General features: G+C 44.7%; 1 protein-coding gene across 1 annotated transcript in view; it reads right to left on the bottom strand.

The window, feature by feature from the left end:
- LOC124613302 (two pore potassium channel protein sup-9) overlaps window positions 1-24583 on the bottom strand; it is a 92479-nt gene that overhangs the window by 17236 nt on the left and 50660 nt on the right. Inside the window, exons 3-4 of the mRNA XM_047141998.1 lie at window positions 14265-14420; window positions 3067-3410 (exon numbers count right to left, since the gene is read on the bottom strand). Of these exons, the coding sequence (XP_046997954.1) occupies window positions 3067-3410; window positions 14265-14420 (500 nt within the window). The remainder of the gene's footprint in view (window positions 1-3066; window positions 3411-14264; window positions 14421-24583) is intronic.

The raw sequence follows: 24583 nt of genomic DNA, 5'->3' as shown, positions 1-24583 counted from the left end.
CAGCGGCTCCGGTCAAAGAAAACCATCATAACGACCGGGAGAGCGGTGTGCTGACCACACGCCCCTCCTATCCGATCATCCTCTGAGGATGACACGGCGGTCGGATGGTCCCGATGGTCCAATTGAGGCCAAGATGTTCGAAATTCTGAAAAAAATAGGGGTAAGCTACGGGGAACTACGGATAATATAAAAATAAGTACAAGAAGCAGGAGGGAACACTAAGACTGGAACGTCTAGATGGAAAGACTCGGATAAGAAAGAGTGTAAAACAGGGGTGCAGTCTTTCACCCCTACTGTTCAATGTATAAATGAAAGAAGAAATAATGTAAATAAAAGGAAAGTTCAAAAGTGTGATTAAAATTCAGGATGATAGGATATCAGTGATAAGATACGCTGATGACATTGCCATCCTGAGTGACATGAAGAAGAATGACATGCTGTGTTGAATGGAATTGTCTAGTGAGCACAGAATATGGACTGAGAGTGAATCGAAGAAAGGCGAAAGTAATGAGAAGTAGCAGAAACGGGAATACCGATAAACTCAACACCAGACTTGGGGATCATGAGGCAGACGAAGGAATTATGCTGTATAGGCAGAAAAATAACCTATGATGGACGGAACAAGGAGCAGATAAAAAACTAACACTGGCAAAGGGGGTATTCCGGGCTAAGACAGGTCTGCTAGTATCAAACATAGGCCTTAATCTGAGGAAGAAATTTCTGAGAATGTGCTTTTGAAGCACAGCATTCTGTGGTAGTGAAAGACGAACTGTGGGAAAACTGGAACAGAAGAGAATCGATTTGAGATGTCGTGCTACGGAAGAATGTTAGAAGTTAGGTGGACTGATAAGGTAAGGAATGAGAAGGAATCGGCGAGGAAAGGAATATGTGGAAAACACAAACACGAAGAAGGGAGAGGATGATATGACATCTGTTGAGACAGTTGTAGAGGCTAAAAATACCGGGTGATCAAAAAGTCAGTATAAATTTGAAAACTTAATAAACCACGGAAGAATGTAGATAGAGAGGTAAAAATTGACACACATGCTTGGAATGATATGGGGTTTTATTGGAACAAAAAAAAACACAAAGTTCAGAAAATGTCCGACAGATGGCGCTGGGCAGCAAAACGTCAGTGACTGCGCATGACAATCTTGTATAAAATGAGCTATAATGAGAGAGAGAATCAGATGCGCCAGCAGTCGCAGCATGTTGATGTTACCTGAAAAGGCGCTTTTAGTGAAGCTGTATTATCAGAATGGGGACTGTGCTAGTTCAGCGTTACGATCCTATCGCCATAGGAAGGGGATTCGAACGGGTAAAGGTCCGTTGACTAATGCAGATGTGGCGAGAATGGTTTCGAAGTTCGAAGCCACAGGTTGTTTAGACGATAGACCCCGTAGTGGCCGACCGAGCACAAGGCATAATGCTGCTGAGAAAGTTCAGGAAGAAATGGAGACTGTAGCGGGTTCGTCTATGCACGGGGAAGTCAGCGCTCGTGCGGTCGCACGTCGCACGGGCATTCCATACACTACTGTTTGGTTGGCACTTAGGCGTACGCTCCGATGCTATCCGTACAAAATCCATCGGCATCATGAACTGTTACCTGGCGATTTAATGAAGCGGACAGCATTTGCGATGTGGGCGTTTCAAAAGATGGCGGAAGATGACGATTGGTTGAGTAACGTGTTGTGGACCGACGAAGTTCATTTCACGCTCCGAGGGTCTGTCAACGCCCACAACTGCAGAATTTGGGCTACCGAAAACCCTAGAACTGTCGTGGAAACTCCACTGCACGACGAGAAAGTCACGGTATGGGTTGGAATTACCACATCTACCGTTATCGGGCCTTTTTTCTTCGAGGAAATGCGTGATTCTGGTTTTGTAACTACTATCGTGACGCGTGAGAGGTGCGCCGATATGTTACAGAGTCGCATCATCCCCAGCCTGGCTGATGAACACCTGCTGGAACGTACGATGTTTATGCAGGATAGCGCTCCACCCCATATTGCTAGACGCGTGAAAGATCTCTTGCGCGCGTCGTTTGGTGATTATCGTGTGCTCAGCCGCCACTTTCGTCATGCTTGGCCTCCCAGGTCACCAGACCTCAGTCCGTGCGATTATTGGCTTTGGGGTTACCTGAAGTCGCAAGTGTATCGTGATCGACCGACATCTCTAGAGATGCTGAAAGACAACATCCAACGACAATGCCTCACCATAACTGGCTGGCTCTGAGCACTATGGGACTCAACATCTTAGGTCATAAGTCCCCTAGAACTTAAAACTGCTTAAACCTAACTAACCTAAGGACATCACACACACCCATGCCCGAGGCAGGATTCGAACCTGCGACCGTAGCAGTCCCGCGGTTCCGGACTGCAGCGCCAGAACCGCGGCCGGCTCACCATAACTCCAGACATGCTTTACAGTGCTGTTCACAACATTGTTCCTCGACTACAGCTGTTATTGAGGGATGGTGGTGGACATATTGAGCATTTCCTGTAAAGAACATCATCTTTGCTTTGTCTTACTTTGTTATGCTAATAATTGCTATTCTGATCAGATGAAGCGCCATATGTCGGACATGTTATGAACTTTGGCATTTTTTTGGTTCTAATAAAACCCCATGTCATTCCAAGCATGTGTGTCAATTTGTACCTCTCTATGTACATTATTCCGTGATTTATTCAGTTTTCAAATTTATACTGACTTTTTGATCACCCAGTAGATTAAAACCCATTGACTGTTTCCAGACTCAGACTAACTATTTCGAAGAAGTGCCAAATTACAGATTCTTAGATGTGCAATATTGGTGTCTTCTAGTTACGTGATTTACTTGACATCTGAAATTGTTTTTGGGTAGATTTGTATCTAGAGAAGTTGCTGCTGTTGGCAGAACTGGAGAACAACGAGTAGATGAGCATCCAGATAACCGACAGCAATTGCTCACACTCGCGGCAAGGATTTTTTCTTTTTTTTACAATTAACTAATTGTGGCAAAGTTGGTTGCGGAAATCGACATTGTCACACAACCTCGCGAGGCAGCCGCGGGTGAAGAGGACGCACCTGCAGGGCGACGTAGTCGCCGAAGCCGATGGTGGTGAGCGTGACGAAGCAGTAGTAGAAGGAGTCGAAGTAGCTCCAGCCCTCGTAGCGGGAGAAGACGGCGGCGCCCGTGGTGATGATGGCCGAGCTGAGCAGCCCCGTGGCGAGCATCAGGTTCATCTCGGTCGCCTCGACGCGCGAGCACCGCATGTACGTCTTGGCGCGCCGGATCACCACCGAGGCGAACTTGTTGAGGCGCTCGCCGATGCTCTGGAACATCACCAGCCCCAGCGGGATGCCCACCATGGCGTACGCCATGCAGAACGCCTTCCCTCCGATCGTCACCGGCGTCGAGTGTCCGTACCCTGGCGAGCAGAAGCAAAGGGGATAACTCGGTACAGCGAAGTCACTGAAGGTAACGAAAATCCTTGTGCGACTCTTGCGCATCTTCGAAACGAGTAATGCTAACAGTTTGCACAGAACCATAAGAGCTTTGTGCAGTAATGCAAGTGGCATGATTTGCTAATCAATTTCATACAGTGGTATTAAGCGGGGTAGGACGTCAAACGGGCCGTCTTGGAGCAGGAGAGACACCACAGTACATTTTAATTTCCACTGTCTATGCTTTTACGAATAAATTTATAAAACTTTGTCAACATGACCAGGAAGGATTCAGGATTAAAAATCATAGCAGTGGAAGTTACTAAAAAAAATAACAAAATAAATTTCTTTACATGTGAAAGTTCATCATTTTTTCACTTCTATTGGCTGCGTTTGTTGCTATAGGTACACGTTTCTTCACAAGTAAGAGAGATTCTTCGATGAATTTTGCACAGCATACAAATCATACTTACAGGTGTATGAAACTCTAGAAATTATTTAATTTATAAAAAAATGAATGTTCTGTTACATTTTAAACTTTATGCTGAGAAAAAACTCAAATATTGGAGTTAATTATCTTAATTTTTACTACAGTTTTTAATATATTTGGAAAATTCTAGAGTTTCATACACCTGTAAGTATGGTTTGTATGCTGTGCAAAATTAATCGAAGAATCTCCCTTACTTATGAAGAAAAGTGTACCTATAGCAACAAATGCAGCCAATGGTAAGTGAAAAAAAGGTGAAATACAAATGTAAAAAAAACAAATTATTTTCTTATATTTTTGGACTTCCACCACCATAAGTGTAAATCCTGAATCCTTTCTGGTTATTCTGACAAAGTTTTATGAATTTATTTTTAAAAGTATAGACAGTGGAAGTTAAAAACTCCTCTGGTGTCTCTCCTGCTCCAAGTCGTCCCGCTTGACGTCCTACCCCGCTTAAAATATTGAAACGCCAGAATATGATGATATGGTTGTGTACCAACCATGTATCAGGCAGCTGGCCACAGTATTTCATAATAGCGAGACCTCCTTCAATTTGTGTTCCTTGCGGGAATGTCAACAAGCGCGAAACGAAACGGCAGCGATTCGTCACGTTAGCAGGTAAGGTGTTTGGAAAGCAGGACATCAGCGCTTTGCGCGAACTGGGTAGTTAGCGTCAGCAGAAGCCTAGTAAAGCAATACTACTGAGAAGTATCATGTCAGCTTGTAACGTGAAGTAAGAAGCCACATCGCTAACGGGACAAGGCATATTGAATATTATTACGCACCAATCTGTTGGCATAACAAGTGTGTTAAGCAAATAGGACGCGATATGAATCGCCGATACATTCGTATTAGGAAACCCTATGCAGTCATTACAAGCGATGTTGGGTCAACACCAGCTGATGTGTCACGCTATAAATAGGCCAGCATTTGAGTTCAGAAGAGAGTTGGTCAGAAGGATCGATGGCGAACAGAAGGGTCGTACTCGATTCTCTGACACAGTATTAACGCTGGGTATAGGTCTGTTGTAGATTTCCTGCCCGTACTCAACACCGCCAACAGCGGCCGGAGAGATGTCTTCCTCCCTGTAAGCACCAGCCTCGAGTTCGGCGCTGCTGACAGCTTCCAATGCAGATGGGAAAGCCTGGGGGTCTTCTGAGTCGATTCGGGCCAGGGCACCAGCGTTCCTGACACTGCACGGCAGGCCAGGGTTGGCGCACTTCTCGACCACACGGCAACCGTCAACACGGTTCGGAGAGCAGAGATGAGCCAGAGTTACGGGAGGGTATCGAGGACCTCCTAGGCCGACGTGTATAAGCCACATACGCACGCGCCACCTTCTTCGCGTGCGGAGGGTGGAGACGCAGCATCCACTTCCTGACAAGCGAACCTCCCCATCGCACCCCCCTCAGATTTAGTTATAAGTTGGCACAGTGGATAGGCCATGAAAAACTGAACACAGATCAGTCGAGAAAACAGGAAGAAGTTGTGTGGAACTATGAAAACAATAAGCAAAATATACAAACTGAGTAGCCCATGCGCAGGACAGGCAACATCAAGCAGAGTGTGAGCTTAGGCGCGCCGTGGTCCCGTGGTTAGCGTGAGCAGCTGCGGAACGAGAGGTCTTTGGTTCGAGTCTCCCCTCGAGTGAGAAATTAAATTTTTTATTTTCAGACAGTTATTATCTGTACGTCCGTCCGTCCGATGCGGGGACGCTACACCTAAACAAACATCGAAACACACGACGTCAGTCGACTACAGCGGCAGAGCACAGGGAAAACTGTGAAACTGTTGCATTCATTTGTTGCAGTTTATGTGACAAACTCTTATGTTTTCATCACATCCACAAGAAAACCTAAATCGGGTAAGGCGGAAGAATCTTTATACCCATTCGCCAAGTGTAAAAGTTAGGTGGGTCGACAACATATTCCTGTCATGTGACGCACATGCCGTCACCAGTGTCATATAGAATATATAAGACGTGTTTTCCTGTGGAGGAATCGGTTAACATATGACCTTGCGATCAAATGTTTTCGGTTCCCATTGGAGAGGCACGTCCTTTAGTTTACTAATCGCACGGTTTTGCGGTGCGGTCGCAAAACACAGAGGCTAAACTTATTACAGTGAACAGAGACGTCAATGAATGAACGGACAGATCATAACTTTGGAAAAATAAAGAAAGTAAACTTTTCACTCGAGGGAAGACTTGAACCAAGGACCTCTCGTTCCGCAGCTGCTCACGCTAACCACTGGACCACGGCGCTCGTGAGCTCACACTGTCCTTGATGTGACCTATCTTGCGCGTGGGCTACTCAATTTGTCTATTTTGCTTATTTTTTTTATATTTCCACACAACTTCTTCCTGTTTTCTCGATTGATCTGTGTTCAGTTTTTCAAGGCCTATCCACTGTGCCAACTTATAACTAAATCTGAGGGGGGTGCGATGGGGAGGTTCCCTTGTGAGTAGCTGCCGGGAGCTCGCAGCACACCCGGACAAGCAGCGGCAGAGGACCGCTGTAGCATAGCTAAACGAGAGATGTACTTGCAGAAATAAAAGGTTAAAAGTCACTCTTCTTTTACTGCACCCACCGGCGTACACAGGTTACAGCCACCTCCTCTTCCCTGAGGAACCGGCAAGTGGCGAACTGGGAGAGTGTCCCCTGACACACCACCCATCTGCCACGCCTCCCAATAGTCGTCACCTGAAATATTATTAAAAACAAGGTGGTGATGATGCGACGAATGTGACGTTGCATCACGAGCCGTTCAGAGGCGTTTTGAATGGAATATGGAAGAACCACCCAGAGTGAGCTGGGGCTAGGTTGTCTGGGGGAGGAGACCAGACAGCGAGGTCTTCGGTCTCGTCGGATTAGGGAATGACGGGGAAGGAAGCTGGCCGTGCCCTTTCAAAGGAACCATCCTGGCATTTGCCTAGAGCGATTTAGGGAAATCACGGAAAACCTAAATCAGGATGGCCGGACGCGGGATTGAACTGTCGTCCTCCCAAATGCGAGTCAAGTGTACTAGCCACTGCACCACCTTGCTCGGTTCAGAGTGAGTTGATGGAGGATATGTGTACCCTCAAATGGGTAGATATTTTGAAGTACATTGATAAAGAAGAGTATTATGTTTTCACCAGTGGGAGGAGAATATATGGAATTGTTGGAGTGAAGCGGCATTTCGTCAGGGCAGATTGGGACATTCAGTTCAGATTTGGTTTGGAGGGGTTTAGCTTTACACTTGTAGGAGTAGGTGGAATGGGAAGGGTTGTACATGTTTCAGAGCGATTGGGACTGGAGGTTAAGACTGTGTTGGTACAGGTAGTTGGCCATGTAGTGATGGTATGAGGGGGTAGGGTTTTGCAGTCAGGAGTTAAATGCTCTTCGAAGATGAGGCAGTAGTGGGAATGGTAATCTTTGGCCTCGTGTTTGCAAGGTTCTACTTTGCGTTTTCGATGAAATCAGTAGGATCCATACTTATCGAGGCCTGTGGTAGATGGGTCTTCGAGAAGACGCGAAAGAGGAAAGCGGTCACGATTATGTAGAAATCAGCACATGTACTTTCTTTCGCCAACAACAGGTACGAGCACACAGGTCTATACAATCTTGAATATCTGGACTGTGGTCGTTTTCACATTGGACATACCAGTACACCATTTGAGATTAGATTCAAGGAACGCACAGCAGCACTAAGAACCGAAACATACCACACATGAGCAATAGCCTCCATCCAGCATGCAAGCAAACACCAAGTTGACGATAGAAGTACATATCAGAATCCTGCGTATCCAATCTAAAGCTAAAGAACTAGACATTCTTGAAACACTCCGAATATACAAACAATTAAGCAAACAACTTCAGTCCATCCTAAATGACGAAAATGACAGCAGTTACATCAGCATTATCTTTGTTTTTAACAGCAGCCTACATGATTAAATTTGAAATGCGCGCTCACACACATGCGCGCGCACACACACACACACACACACACACACACACACACACACACACACAATCCTTCCCTTCATGTTTACCATAAATAATTAGTTAGTTTTTACCCCTGACAGATTGAGAGTATATATATCAATTTATACTATAAATAGAACATATATCTGTATATTATTTTAAAGCATATGTCTACCTGCAAATTATCGAAGCATGATCAATGTATTAATTCGACATTTATTTATTTATAATATGTAACAGATGAAAGCCCATCAAACCCACAGCTCTGGCATAACCAAATCTTTGCTATGCTTCTGTGACTCCTATATCCGAATTCCAGCCTAAATTATTTATGTATATTTTTGTCACTGTTGGCAACACAATTATTGCACTTAATATTTTCAACAGCTCACCTGATAACTTTGACAGGAAAAGATTTGTGTACCACTTGGAATATTTACTCTCACACACTTATTAATCTCCTCCACCAAAGCTAGCGGTTCAGGCGCTCAGTCCGGAACCGCGCGACTACTACGGTCGCAGGTTCGAATCCTGCCTCGGGCATGGATGTGTGTGATGTCCTTAGGTTAGTTAGGTTTAAGTAGTTCTAAGTCCTAGGGGACTGATGACCACAGATGTTAAGTCCCATAGTGCTCAGAGCCATTTTCCTCCACCAAAGATCTCCACAATGCTTTAAAAATTGCTCTGAAATTTAGTTTTATTTTGCTGTCTGTTCTTTGTGCTTTCAAAAGTGCCTCTATTTTGCTATATGCTTTTTGCAGCAATAAGTTTCCAGACGCCATCTTTGTTTGCAAAGTATGACAGTTTAAATGTGATGTATTACGAAAGTGAAAGGAGCCTGTGACCACTGGAGTTATTCTGGTTTAGTCGATGTATGTTAAGTTCACATTTATGATATGAATGCATGGCGTCTCTTTTTTGGACATACCTGAAAGAACAGACACCACGTGGAATCCGCAGCTGTGATACGTTGAAGGTGGAGGGGGTGGGGTGTAGAAAGGAAAGGAAAGGAAAGGGGAGGGATTACAGATGTCAGCCACATTGGGAAATTTGCGAAATCATCAGCGACGAGTGAAAATGTGTACATCATCAACCTGATGATGGAGGTTTACATCTCTGAAACGCGTTGTGGAAATAAACAGTGACTTAACATTCGATGACAGGTACGAGAATAAGCTGTATGAAATTGATTAGCAGATCACATCACTTACACTGCTGCACAAAGCTGTTATGGTTCACAAACTGTAGGCTGAAGAGCAGCTATATGGCTGCTGCCAGCCTATTACATACAGCAACATGATTCCATTACATCATTGATTTATTTCTCACAAAGGAACGTACACCATGGAATACGCAACAGATCAAGCCATGGAAAATGAATATTGTCAGTGTCTATAATTACAAATATCAGCCCGCAACATTCTCCCCACCCAGGTAAACTTCTAAAGGATACAGTTCGTATCTTTCCATCTCTTTCGTCATGAAGATCTTCCATCCGCACCTTCTTCTACATGTGACGTGGGCGAATATCCTCGTGCAAAATTACGAAATTCCCATATGGCGTCTTCCTGAATCTGTCCTTGGTTGATGAGCTTCATAGAAGTTTTTGAGCACTATCACGTACTTTTTCTTCCACCTCTTCTCCCACGCTCTGGAGTAAGGAAACGTAATGCGCGACCTGCAGTCAGGGGTCGTATTCGAATATCGAATCACCAGCGTGTGAGCTCCTAAGATGTTGTTATAATGTTATTAAACTGCGTTTTGATGTCGGTTTTACGTCCCATCGACAACGAGGTTATTAGAAACATTTTGACGAGAATGAAGAGACTGCGAACATGTTTATGATACCCGATTTTGATGGCAGTTATAAAAGGTGTTTTGAAAAAGTGAAACTGGCCCTTTTTACTAAATGTCGTAGCTCCTCGTGGCATATTATGCAATAGTCGTTGAGGAAGTAACGGACTGTGTGGTAATTTTGGCGAGCATAACAACAAATTTAACCTCTACTGATATGAAGATTGTTTATAAGCTGACACGATCGGGAATCAGACAGAATGCAATGAATTCGATGTAACAGTTGGAATGTTATACGTGAAATTACAGGTGAGCTGTAAATGGAATTTCTTGAACAATGCACCAGAGACTTGCCATTAGGGCACAGACTTGGAAGCGGTTTTATGAGTTGACTGTTCTGAGAAATACTTAATCGATTCTTAAAGCACTTGCCAAATATTCGATAATCTAATTCCGAAAAGTATAACGAAGTTTCAGCTACTTAAAAAATGTTACAGTCTGCGTATACAAGCAATGCTGTCATAGCTTTCACTGATTTAATTGGCTGAGTGTGTGTTATCCATGGCGAGGGAGCGGAATGAATGCAGTTCATAGAGGTAAGTGAAAGCATCCGCTGAAGTACTGCAGATGCATGTAGTCACAACAGCTATGCCGCCACAAGGGGAAATGAGCTCCCGAGTAGTTTTTGAATAGTATACAGGGTGTTAAGAAATTCCCACTACAACCTTCTAGGGCTTGTAGAGGGAGCGAGTATATAATATTTTCAATAGGAAAGCATGCCAGTAAACGTCATCCAGCGAAGCTACAGACCGTTAAAATTATAGGCGCCGACGCCTGTAAATGTATGTACATAGAGGGTGATTTCGTGATGATGTTACAAACTTTCAAGGATGATGCAGAACGATAAATTTATCAATTCGAGCTTAGGTTCCCTGTACGGGAAACGAACGAGTCGAAAGTTATAAGCGAAAATCATTCTGATACCTCTGACAAAAAAAAGTCTGATAGACATGGGTTTTAAAATGCATACCTTAAAAGCTATAATCATTTGTTTTTCTTATTTGGTCCATACAACCATGTCTGAAAGTTGCATACCCTACATTATTAGCAACAGCAGTACCGGTACATGTATTCCGCTTTCAGACGCATCAGAATCATTTTCGCTTGCAACTCTCGACTCACTCGTTTGCAAACTAGGGACCCTTACCTCAGGTTGACACATTTATCCTTGTCCATCATCCTTGAAAGTTTGTAACATCATCACGGATCGACACTAAAGAACCAAAGAAACTGGAATACCTGCCTAATACAGTATGTGATCAAAAGTATCGGGATACCCCCAAAAACATACGTTTTTCATATTAGTTATATTGTGCTGCCACCTACTGCCAGGTACTCCATATCACCGACCTCAGTAGTTATATCGTGAGACAGCAGAATGGCGAGCTCCGCGGAACTTACGGACTTCGAACGTGGTCAGGTGATTGGATGTCACTTGTGTTATACGTCTGAACGCGAGATTTCCACACTCCTTAACATCCCTAGGTACGCTGTTCCCGATGTAGTAGTGAAGTGGAAACGTGAAGGGACACGCACAGCATAAAAGCGTTCAGGCCGACCTAGTCTCTTGACTGAGAGAGACCGCCGACAGTTGAAGAGCGTCGTAATGTGTAAGAGGCATCACACAGGAATTCGAAACTGCATCAGGATCCACTGAAAGTACTACGCAAGTTAGGCGGGAGGTGAGAAAACTTGGATTTCATGGTTGAGCGGCTGCTCATAAGCCACACATCACGCCGGTAAGTGCCAAACGACGCCTCGTTTGATGTAAGGAGTGAAAACATTGGACGATTGAACAGTAGAAAAACGTTGTGTGTAGTGACGAATCACGGTACACAATGTGGCGATCCTATGGCATGGTGTGGGTTTGCAAATACCCGGTGAACGTCATCTGCCAGCGTGTGTAGGGCCAACAGTAAAATTCGGAGGCGGTGGTGCTGTGGTGTGGTCGCGTATTTCACGGAGGGGGCTTGCATCCCTTGTTGTTTTGCATGGCACTATCACAGCACAGGCCTACATTGATGTTTTCAAAAATGGTTCAAATGGCTCTGAGCACTATGGGACTCAACTGCTGTGGTCATAAGTCCCCTAGAACTTAGAACTACTTAAACCTAACTAACCTAAGGACAGCACACAACACCCAGCCATCACGAGGCAGAGAAAATCCCTGACCCCGCCGGGAATCGAACCCGGGAACCCGGGCGTGGGAAGCGAGAACGCTACCGCACGACCACGAGATGCGGGCCACATTGATGTTTTAAGCACCTTCTTGCTTCCCACTGTTAAAGAGCATTTCTGGGATGGCGACTGCATCTTTCAACACGATCGAGCACCTGTTCACAATGAACGGCCTGTGGCGGAGTGGTTACACGACAATAACATCCCTGTACAGAGTCCTGACCCGAATCCTGTAGAACACCTCTGGGATGTTTTGGAACGCCGACTTAGTGCCGGGCCTCACCGACCGACATCGATACCTACCCTCAGTGCAGCACTCTGTGAAGAATGGGCTGCCATTCCCAAGAAACCTTCCAGCACCTGGTTGAACGTATGCCTTCGAGAGTGGAAGCTGTCATCAAGGCTAAGGGTGGGCCAACACCATAGTGAATTCTAGCATTACCGATGGAGGACGCTACGAACTCGTAAGCCATTTTCAGCCAAGTGTCCGGATACTTTTGATCACATAGTAGGGACACTGTAGGGACCTTACGAGCACGTTGAAGTGCCACAACACGACGTGGCATGGACTCGACTAATGTCTGAAGTAGTGCTGGAGGGATCTGACACCATGAATCCCACAGGGCTGTACATAAATCCGTAAGAGTACGAGGGGGTGAAGATATCTTCTGAACAGCACGTTGCAAGGCATCCCAGATATGCTCAATAATGTTCATGTCTTTGGTGGCCGCCGAAATGTTTAAACTCAGAAGAGTTTTCCTGTAGCCACTCTGTAGCAATTCTGGGCGTTTGGGGGTGTCGAATTGACCTGCTGGAATTGCCCAAATTGCTCAACGGACAAGAATGGATGCAGGTGACCAGACAGGATGCTTACGTACGTGTCACCTGTCAGAGTCGTATCTAGACATGTCAGGGGTCCGATATCACTGCAACTGCACACGCCCCACACCATAACAGAGCCTCTACCAGCTTGAGCAGTCCGCTGCTGACATGCAGGGTCCATGGATTCATGAGGTTGTCTTCATACCCGTACACGTCCATCCGTTCGATACAATTTAAAATGAGACTCGTCCGACGGGGCAACATGTTTCCAGTCATCAACAGTCCAATATCGGTGTTGATGGTCCAGGCGAAGGGCAAAGCTTTGTGTCGTGCAGTCATCAGGGGTACACGAGTGGGCCTTCGGCTCCGAAAGCGCATATCGATGCTCTTTTGTTGAATGGTTTTCACGCTGACACTTGTTGATGGCCCATCACTGAAATCTGCAGCAATTTGCGGAAGTTTCCAGATTGAGATTTTCACTGTGCAGCGGAGTGTGAGATGATATGAAACTTCCTGGCAGATTAAAACTGTGCGCCGAACCGAGACTCGATTCTGGGAGAAGCAAAACCGTGAGGACGGGGCGTGAGTCGTGCTTGGGTAGCTCAGTTGGTAGAACACTTGCCCGCGAAAGGCAAAGGTCCCGAGTTCGAGTCTCGGTCCGGCACACAGTTTTAATCTGCCAGGAAGTTTCAATTTGCGGAAGGGTTGCGCTTCTATCACGTTGAACGATTCTCTTCAGTTGGTCTCGTTCTTTGATGATCTTTTTCCGGCCGCAGCGATGTCGGAGATCTGATGTTTTACCGAACTCCTGAAATTCACAGTACACTCGTGAAATAATCGAACGGGAAAATCTCCACTTCAGTGCCGCGCGGGGTAGTACGCGGTATGAGGCATCCTCGTCGCGGTCCGGGCAGCTCCCTCAGTCATACGTTCGAATCCTCCCTCGGGCATGGGCGCATGTGTAGACTTTAGCGTAAGTCAGTTGAAGTTAGATTAAGTAGTGTGTAAGGTTAGGGACCGATGACCTCAGCAGTTTGGTCCCATAAGACCTTACCACAAATTTCCAAAAATTTCCACTTCATCGCTACCTCGGAGATGCTGTGTCGTATCGCTCGTGCGTCGACTGTAACACCACGTTCATACTCGCTTAAATCTTGATAACCTGTCATTGTAACAGCAATAAACGATCTAACAACTACGTCAGACACTTGTTTTATGCAGGCGTTGCCGACCGCAGTGCCGTATTCTGCCTGTTTACATATCTCTGTATTTGATTGCGGATCCTATACCAGTTTCTTTGGCGCGTCAGTGTACATACATTTACATTCGCCGGCGGCTATAAATTTGACGCTCTGTAGCCTTTCCGGACATGGGCTCCTATTCATAATACTATGTACTCACTCCTTTCTACAAGTACTAGAAGCATGTAACAGTCAGTACAGTACATGGCAAATGACGCAGAGCTGTGCAGCTGACAGCAAGTGATGGTGGACAGAGTGCAGGACCAGGCGGCGTCAGCGTGGCGCACTCACCTATCATGGCGAGCACGACGGTCGCGAAGTAGAAGGCGCCCGCAAACTTCCACTGCGGTCCCGCCTTGTGCGGCTTGTTCTCGATGATGACCACCTCGATGACGCGGTAGTCCTCCGCCGTGATGTTGTACTTCTTCACCAGCTGCTCCCTCAGATCTGCACAACGTACACACATACACGTGTAAGCAACGTGACCTCTTATGTAGCACCATCCGTACATCCGTACAGACCGCCTCGTAAAAAAAAGGAAAGCACACAGGACTAGAAGAGCAAACGAAGTGAAACTCCACGGACTGAGACGGTATGTGATGCTCTTTCTGTGCTTACAATATCGAGTCAAATATAACGAGAACTTGACAAATGCACCAACTTATATGACATTTCACCTCCTCTGACCTGCATGCATGCATGCACTGGTTCGGTTTGGAACGGTGTCATGAAATGTCGTGTGGCTAAGGCCTCCCGTCGGGTAGACCGTTCGCCTGGTGCAGGTCTTTCGATTTGACGCCACGTCGGCGACCTGCGCGTCGATGGGGATGAAATGATGATGATTAGGACAACACAACACCCAGTCCCTGAGCGGAGAAAATCTCCGACCCAGCCAGGAATCGAACCCGGGCCCTTAGGATTGACATTCCGTCACGCTGACCACTCAGCTACCGGGGCCGGACAACGGTGTCATAAAGCCATTGTATCCTCAGCTGACCCACAATTACTGTAATTGGTCCTTACACAGAACGGACAGAAGTCGTGGAACAGCGATATGCACGTATACAGGTAGCGGTATTATCACGTACACAAGGGGTAAAGGGGCAGTGCATTCGTAGAGCTGTCACTTGTACTCAGGTGCGTAATGTGAAAAAGTTTACGATGGCATTCTGGCCGCACGACGGGAACAAACAGAACGCGGAATTGTAATTAGAGCTAGACGCATCGGACATTCCATTTTGAAAATTGTTAGAGATCGACCTCTCACCATCCAGTGGCCGATGGCCTTCCCTTAACGACCGAGTATAACAGCGTTTCTATAGAGTTGTCAGTTATAACAGAGAAACAACACTGCGTGAAATAACAGCAGAAACAATGTAGGTCGGACGACGAACTTATCCTTTAAGAGAGTACGGCGAAATTTTGCGTCAATGGACTAGAGCAGCAGACAACCGAAGGGAGTGCCTTTGCTAATAGCACGACATCGGCTGCAGCGCTTTTCTTGGGCTCATGCGCATAGCGACTGGAAAACCGCAGCCTGGACACATGAGTCCCGACTTCAGTTGGTAAGAGCTGATGGTAGGGTCCGAGTGTGGCGCAGATCCTAGAAGTCACGGACCCAAGTTGCCAACAACAGACTGTGGCCGGCCGCTGTGGCCGAGCGGTTCTAGGAGCTTGAATCAGGAACCGCGCGACCGCTACGGTCGCAGGTTCGAATCCTGCCTCTGGCATGGATGTGTGTGATGTACTTAGGTTAGTTAGGCTTAAGGGGCTCCGGAAAGGCTCAAAATCATGAAAAGTTCAATTTTTACTTTTTTGCGTTTTCTGAATCTGCAGACTATTACCTTTTAATAGATATATAATTTATTCAATTCCGAAGACTACAACTATTTTTAAATTTTTTTTGAAATGTGTTCTACATGGGCGTGACCCACTGTGGCGCTGTTAAACTGCTGTCAAATGGTGTTATTATTAACGTCCGTGTTCATCAAGTACATTTTAGTGATGTGAGATAAAGTATGTGTTGTGGCTAACCTGTGATGGTTCAATATATATCGCTTGTGTGATTGTCGATTGTTTCATGGTTATTTACTCTGTCGTTATCTCGAAAATATTCGTAAATAATTCTGTTTCTTGAGTCTCTGTTTTGTTGAAGTATAATAATGAGTAAAAGTAAAGTTATTAGAAATCCTCTGAAGGCTTTTAAGAAAAGGAGAAATGTTGGAAAGCCAAAGGTATGTGTTATTACTGTAAACAATAAAGACGATAACCAAGTGAGTGAACCTAACCTCTCTTGTACACCTGCCCATAGCAGTCAAAGTGGGAAAGAAAATACTTCACAGAAGAAGCTTGGTTCAATGAGTGAAAACTATGAATGTTTTATGGGCGAATCGGATGTGAATGAAATATTTGATATGTCGGTTCTCAAAGGAATTTTTTCAAACTGTGTAAGATGTATTCATTGTAGTGAAGTTGGTCTGGAACTCTCCATAATAAAGCACGGAGGACTTGCTAGTGAAATACAACTGAAATGTGATGAGTGTTCATACATGACCACCTTTTGGAACAGTGTTGCAGTAACTGCAACTGAAGAAAATGGTAGCAAAATCTACGAACACAACAACGAGCGATGCTTGCTTTAGACAAGGAACGCCTTCGGGCTGCAGACAGGGCTGTAAAGAGTCTAGAAATACAAGCAAGAGTAAACAGGAGGAGGAACAAGAGGAAGCTGGAGAAGGAGTTTGCAGAGGATGAAGATAATCCATCCTATGGACCTGGAATGCACTAAAAAGTTAATCCAATCTTTGTCGCTCGATTCCCAAAACTTTTATTTTCTCATACTAATTACATGTTTTCTAAGGATCTTCCAAACATATTTGTTTCAAACTTTCAGTAAATGTTACACAGTACCTTCTGCATAATTTAACACAGCCTTTTTCCAAAAAACTGTATATTTTTGAATATATAAATAAAAAATTGCAAAAAAATGTTGTGAATTTTTATTACAATTGAAAAAAAATCATCTTTAATAACTGAACTAAAATTTTGTAAAATCCCTGTGTTAAGTTGTAGCCCATATTCCAATAAATAATCTGTAAAAAGTTCTTCCTACCTCAAATACTTTGTGAGGAAAGATGTAATTTATAAGCGTTATTTTAACATTGCAAGTATAGGGCGTTTCGGAGCCCCTTAAGTAGTTCTAAGTTCTAGGGGACTGATGACCTCGGATGTTAAGTCTCAGAGTTCTCAGAGCCATTTGAACCATTTGAATCAACACACTGTGTAAAGTGGTGAGGGCTCCATAGTAGTGTGGACTGTGTTTACATGGAATGGACCGCGTCACTGATAACAAATGCTTATGTTCGGCTACTTGGAGACCGTTTTCAGCCATTCATGTACTTCGTGTTACCAAACATCCGTACGGGCGAATGATTTGGGCACCCAGATCGCCCGACATGAATAACGTCGAACATTTATGGTAGATAATCGGGAGCTCAGTTCGTGCACAAAATCATGAATCGCCAATACTTTTACAATTATTAACGGCTATAGAGACAGCATGGCTCAATATTTCTACAGGGGACTTCCATCAACCGGCTGAGTGCATGTCACGTCGAGTTGCCGCACTACGGCGGGCAAAAGGAAGTTCGACCTGTTACTAGGTGGTATCGTATGACTTTAGTCGCCTCGGTGTAATACCTCGGATCCTGGCACTGGGATAGAGTTGATATGCGAGTGGAAAATTGGAAATCTATGGTGAGGTCTTATGGGCCCAGACTGCTGAGGTCATCGGTCCCTAAGCTTATGCGTTACTTAATCTAACTTAAACTATCCCGCTCCGCCATGCGAGAGGTTCCACACAATCCTCGTCTATAGAGGACAAACCTCGGGGTCTCGCTGCAAACGAAATGATTCAAATGGTTCTGAGCACTATGGGACTTAACATCTGAGGTCACCAGTCCCCTAGAACTTAGAACTACTTAAACCTAACTAACCTGAGGACGTCACACACATCCATGCCCGAGGCAGGATTCAAACCTGCGACCGCAGCGGTCGCGCGGTTCCAGACTTAAGAGCCTAGAACCGATCGGCCACCCCAGCCGGCGCTGCCAACCGCAGTAACTGCACACCAAACGGACAGTTCATAGACACGCGTGCCTAGCGTGGGCGGGCATTGTCTTATTAACAAATGGCAGTTCGATAATGTCGCATGAGAGATAACGTGTGAATACATAGAATATCCTAGACGTACAGTTTCGCCATCAGCGTTCTCTCAATTATTAGCACCGTGACCTGAAGTCATACCCGATGCCTCCCCACACCATGATGCCACGAGTAACACAACACGATGATTGTGCCTCTCCAAAACAATGGAAAAATGGGACTTCTCCGCAGATTGCTGCCATATTCAGTGTCGGCCTTCCCGGATTTTGCAGTACCACGATTCATCGCTGAACACAATTCGACGCCATTCATCAGCAGTCCGTGCTTCCTAGTCACGGCATCAGTCCAAACGCAGTCCTTTGTCTTGTGGTGTTAACGGCAGCCTAAGCACGGGACGATAATTCGCTATTCCAGCTGCTGCTAGTCTCCGACCAATGCTGGGTGATGGTACTCTCGGATGATAAACGTGTAGATGTGAAGGGGTTACAGTGTGCTCGGTGCACCATATGGCGACCCTCCTTTGTGGTGGTCAGACGCGGTCGACCGGAACCTTGACAATTTGTATCTCCTCTCACGTTCCCTTCCAATCCACCATTTAAACTTTATAAAATGGATTTTTTCATCTTTTTCTTTCTCCTTCATTATGACTGTGGACAGGAAGAGGTATATTTGGTATTCCCAATAGACGGCATTTATGGAAAAATTCGCAGGTAGGTCTAAAGTATCAAAATGAAAAAAAATATTTGCATCTATAAAATCAAATGTTTATTACGACAATGCAGCACTTCATAGCATTTCACAAACTGTAGGATCTGTATTGGGAGGATATAAGTTGCTCGTGGAGCTGTAAGAAGTTGTATGGAAATTTAGTTAGTGGAATGGTATGTGGAGATGTATAGTGTGGGAGATTGGTTTGCAACAAACAGGAAATTTGGGACAGAAGTAACTAGGATGGAGGTATGAGAATAATTATGAGGAGAGAAGAAAATCAAAAGATGGGAAAGGAGGAGGAAAGCATTATGTGAGAAGCTTTGCAGTTTTTTCCAGATAGACAGGTTACTAATAATTATGTCTAGCAGGTCTTTAATATGCAACATGAACAGTTAGAGTCCCGAAACACTTCCCTGGAGCACGCTAGAAGTAACAGCTACATTTGTTGATGACTCTCCTTCCAAAATAACCTTCAACGTTCTCTCAAACAAAAACTTATCATACACATTCCCAGATGGTTGAGGATGGGGATAACCTACGACTTCACCACAGTGTTGCTATCGCTGCAGCGGAAAGTATAGATAAAGGAGTAAATAGACCACTTGTGCTATGTAAAAATTTGAAGTTAATGAAATCGTTTACTTGATCTGTATAAAAGTGATAAGAAAAAAGTTGATGGAAATTCGAAAATTAACTAATTGTGCTACGTGAAACATGCTAACAATTCCAAGAAGCCAATCGTATCCGTAGGAGAATCCAGAAAAACTTTTCACACTTGATGGCTGGTACTTCCTCGTTTCAAGTCTGGGTTGGCAAAGATTTTGTAACTGTAGCAATCTACGTCCTTTTCAGTTATGTCCACTATTTGTACACTTTGCAAATACTGCGCTGATCCTCATTATGTTTATCTGTTGGGATTGCACTCCCGAGGTGGCAATATTTCGAAATCTTTGAGATCATCGAATACGTAGCGGCCACTGAAAATCTGTGCCAGACTGGGACACGAATCCATTATCACTCGAAATCCTAGCACGCCTCCAGGGCTCACTCGCACTTTCACTCTCATTAGAGTTTGCACAGCACCGGGTGAAGGTGGAGGACTGTGACACACTACCACAAGGAATATGATTTCAAAAGAATTAGATGCACTGAAATGAAGTGAATGGATTGACGAGAGTGAAATCAATGGAGATGCAAAACATGAAATGATATCAGTGTAAACCGTTCAGATATGCTCAACCTACAGTTTAATAAATATGTAGTGATAAACGAAAATTTGTATGAGAGTGGCATTCGAATCCGACTTTCCTCGCGATATTAATTATGATTTTGGTGTCTTCACCCTCTGTGTACCATCCCTTACCGGAAACTGCAGTCCTGCACCTAGAATAGTTTACGAAGTGCTGTCCAAATTAAGTGGTTTACCCTGCATATATAAAATCGCCATCAGCCATCAGATTTTTATTGCTCGAAAAGGTCTCCTCTAGAGTTTTCCACGCTTTGGATTTTATTCAGTCAAAGGAACAGTGCAGCTGTAGACGTAAATATACCACAATGGGCAACTTGCAGATTGTGAAAGAACTTACAGACGAGAGCAAAATTATCACCGATCTTGGGATTTGTAGAATCGTAGCCTATCGATACTGCCGGAGCTGGAGCCTCGAAGATGCCTGTGGGCGTCGCGAATGGTGCTTTGACCATCGTCACTAATGAAGAACCACCAGGCCGCCGACAAATCGAGATCGCCAGGACTGTGTTACAAGGACGGGCACCTGGGGACCAGTCTTCTAGTACAAGATTACTAGTATGTCTCTATTTCGTGCTGAACATTACACAGAGTTGTCGATAGTTAGCTCCACCGACAAACATTCAATCTGCTAGCCGCGTCTGCCACATGTTGTCAACAATGTAGTATTTCTTCACACACAGGTTGAGTACGACCTGTTTATTTAAAGTTTACTTGCGTCAACCAATCTTCCGGATGCCGCTACAGATTACTACGGCGACAGATCCCTTTGGTCACCTTCCACTAGTTTATCACTAGCAACCAGGACACAACGTTTGGCTCCTTAGAACAAAGCGGTTGCCGACTCGCATCATAACACGACTCATACATTTTGATGAAGCTTCATTCATTTTCCAACAAAGCATGTACTAACAGTTGTGGGGAAAAAAGCTTTGATTCCATCTATGTAAGTATAGCATAGAAAGAATACACCCGTGCCACAGTATCCACGAAATTTAATGAAGATACTAGAAATACTAACTGGAAGAGGAGTTAGGCCATGAGCTTTCTTAGCACTACAACTCTTTTCTCCAGCCCTAGAGGCTAATTTGCATATCCCTATACCTTTTATTGGATCACGAACGTTTTGATGACCGTATTGTACTGTTTGTCCCTAGTGAGGATAAACCGGAACGGTTAATGGAAGAATATAACACAGTAATTTTGAAACTCAGGCTGAATATCAATCATAATAAATGGTTCAAATGGCTCTGAGCAGTATGGGACTTAACATCTGAGGTCATCAGTCCCCTAGAACTTAGAACTACTTAAACCCAACTAACCTAGGACATCACACACATCCATGCCCGAGGCAGGATTCGAACCTGCGACTGTAGCGGTTGCGCGGTTCCAGACTGAAGCGCCTAGAACCGCTCGGTCAACACGGCTGGCTCAATCATAATACGTCGTAATTAATGTAGTATGAACGAATCGAAAAGAAAATATGAGCAATTAGCAGTGAAGACATAGAACCAGTCAATTTGTGTGTTTAGTACCGTTGGTGATAACTAGCGGATGGTGTGTACTGTAGTGCGGCAAGATGTTGGAGCTTACACACTGCGGGGCTCCCTGCCTAAGCGATTGCAGGTGACAAGTATGTGCAGTATATGTTAAAGAGATTTTATGCGAATTTAACGCGTTGAGCGCGGAGCCAATTTCACTGGTTTTTCCGTTGAGGCTGCAGTCCCGCGTGCCGGCAAGTATTTGACGGCCGCCTAACGCTGCGCCTGCAAGCACGCAACCCATTCGTCAGCCGCGCCGTACGTGCCACATACAACAAAGGCGTTACCGTGGAAAAAATTGGCTTGGCAACTGCCGCTGAGCAGCGTACGTAAACAAAATGTTAAGTGCACCATTTGGTGTTGTTGAGTTGGCGTATAAATGAGCGCCAAATGTAATTGTAAGGTTCCATAGACATTTTCAAGTCTCAAACATATATGATGTATACACGCAGATGGTAGCGAGAAATGAAAATTTGCTAGAAGGACAGGATTCGCACCCAGGTATCTTGCTTGTAAGGCAGACGCACTAAATGCTACGCCATCGATGAAGAATATTTTGATCCTGTCGAAATACTATGTATCGACGGGTCTCTAATACCATTCGGATAACGAATTACATACAGGTAATATTTAAAACATAAGAGACACAGGTATGACATCAAAATGATTCAACTGCACTGCGACAATGAATACTACTAGAATTCTCGAATTTACGCTGCCGAAGTACTTGATAAGGAAAATACCACGCCAACAAATGATGTGATGAATTTTTGTTAAGATTTATTCAATAAAAGCCATACATTAACTACCGAAACGATGTAGATTTGGGAAATTTGGCAAGCAGACTCATCACGTAGAATACGCATTTGATTTGTACCCTTCGATTAAATCGCAAAGGAATTCCCAAAGAAATTATAACGACCAAACTAAAACGCGGGGAAGTGGGGGCAAACGAGAAAAGGAATTACTGTTTTGCAATTGAAAGACAAGAAATACGTTTTGGTTTTTTCCACTAAACATTCGAGTGAAACGGAAAACATGACAACCAAAAGATGGATTTACTGAAAACCGAAGATTGTTACTAAAGGTAATAAGTGAAAAACTGCTATTGGCGTTTCCGATCAAATGCATACATAAAGCAGTAAATGGTATGGAATGTCAGCACTTCGATCTTTTCTTGAACACCGCAGCTGTGAACGCTTCATATGTATTCCAAGATGTGACGGCACGGAAAACATCAATCACAAAATTTCGAAAACAGTTGGTAGATGCGCTCTTTACGGCCTTCACACGAAGGAACTCCAGTCAGTGTTAATACAAGAAGGCGCAAACAAAGGTAGGAAAGGTGCATGAAGTGTGTAGATATCATTCTAAATGTTAGAAGACAAACACGAAAACACTCTGGCGCAATGCAGCTAGAAAATTAACTAAACAGGTAGTTACCTTTTGTAATACGTGCAAATCTAAACCTCGTCTTTGTACTGAATGTTTTAACAAACTTCGTTAAAATTCATTTGTTTGTTAAACTTTTTACTGCCGCTCCTATGCAATGAGGTCATCCGCGGAACTGACGACGTGGTTAACATGTTAAATAATTTTACGTGTTTATTACACTGAAGAGCCAAAGAAACTGGTACACCTGCCTAATATCGTGTAGGGCCCCAGCGAGCATGCAGAAGTCCCGCAGCACAACATGGTATGGACTAAACTAATGTCTGAAGTAGTGCGTGTGTGTTCAAATGTGTGTGAATTCCTAAGGGACCAAACTGCTGAGGTCATAAGTCCCTAGGCTTACACGCTATTTAAACTAACTTATGCTAAGAACAACACACACACCCATGCCCGAGCGAGGACTCGAACCTCCGGCGGTAGGGGCCGTGCAGTCCGTGACATGGCGCCTCAAACCACGCGGTCACTCCGCACGGCTCAAGTAGTGCTCGAGGGAATTGACACCATGAATCCTGTAGGGCTGTGCATAAATCCGTAAGAGTACGAGAGGGTGGAGATCTCTTCTGAACAGCATGTTGAGAGGCATCTAAGATATGCTCAATAATGTTCACGTCTGGGAAGCTTGGTGGCCAGCGGAAGTGTTTAAACTTAGAAGAGTGTTCCTGGAGTCACTTTGTAGCAATTCTGGACGTGTAGGATCTCGCTTTGTCCTGCTGGAACTGCCCAAGTCCGTCAGAATGCACAATGGACAAGAATGGATGTAGGTGATCAGACACGATGCTTACGTACGTGTCACCTGTTAGAGTCGTATCTAGACGTATCACTCCAACTGCACACGCCCGACACCATTACAGAGCCTCCACCATCTTTAATAATCCGCTGCTGACATGCAGGGTCCATGGAGTCATGATGTTGTCTCCATACCCGTACACGTTCATCCGTTCGGTACAATTTAAAACGAGACTCGTCCGACGAGGCAACATGTTTCCAGTCACCAACTGTCCAATATCGGTGTTGACGTGCCCAGGTGAAGCGTAAAGCTTTGTGTCGTGGAGTCATCAGGGGTACACGAGTGGGCCTTCGTTTCCGAGAGCCCATATCGATGATGTTTCGTTGAGTCGTTCACACACTGACACTTGTTGATGGCTCAGCATTGAAATCTGCAGCGATTTGCGGAAGGGTTGCACTTCTGTCATGTTGAACGATTCTCTTCATCGTCGTTGGTCCCGTTCTTTGAGGATCTTTTTCCAGCCGCAGCGATTTCGGAGATTTTATGTTTTACCGGATTCCTCATATTCACGGTACACTCGTGAAATGGTCGTCGGGAAATGGTCGTGCTGTTCAGAAGAGATGCTGTATCCCGTCGCTGGTGCGCCGACTATGACACGACTTTCAAACTCACTTAAATCTTGATAACCTGCCATTGTAGCACCAGTAACCGATCTAACAACTACGCCAGACACTTGTCTTGTACAGGAGTTGCCTACCGTATTGCCCTA

Source organism: Schistocerca americana, chromosome 4 (genome assembly GCF_021461395.2).
Source record: "Schistocerca americana isolate TAMUIC-IGC-003095 chromosome 4, iqSchAmer2.1, whole genome shotgun sequence".
Taxonomy (NCBI): Eukaryota; Metazoa; Arthropoda; class Insecta; order Orthoptera; family Acrididae; genus Schistocerca; species Schistocerca americana.
The sequence above is the reverse complement of the archived record's forward strand: the minus strand, read 5'-3'. Positions and strand labels throughout refer to the sequence as shown.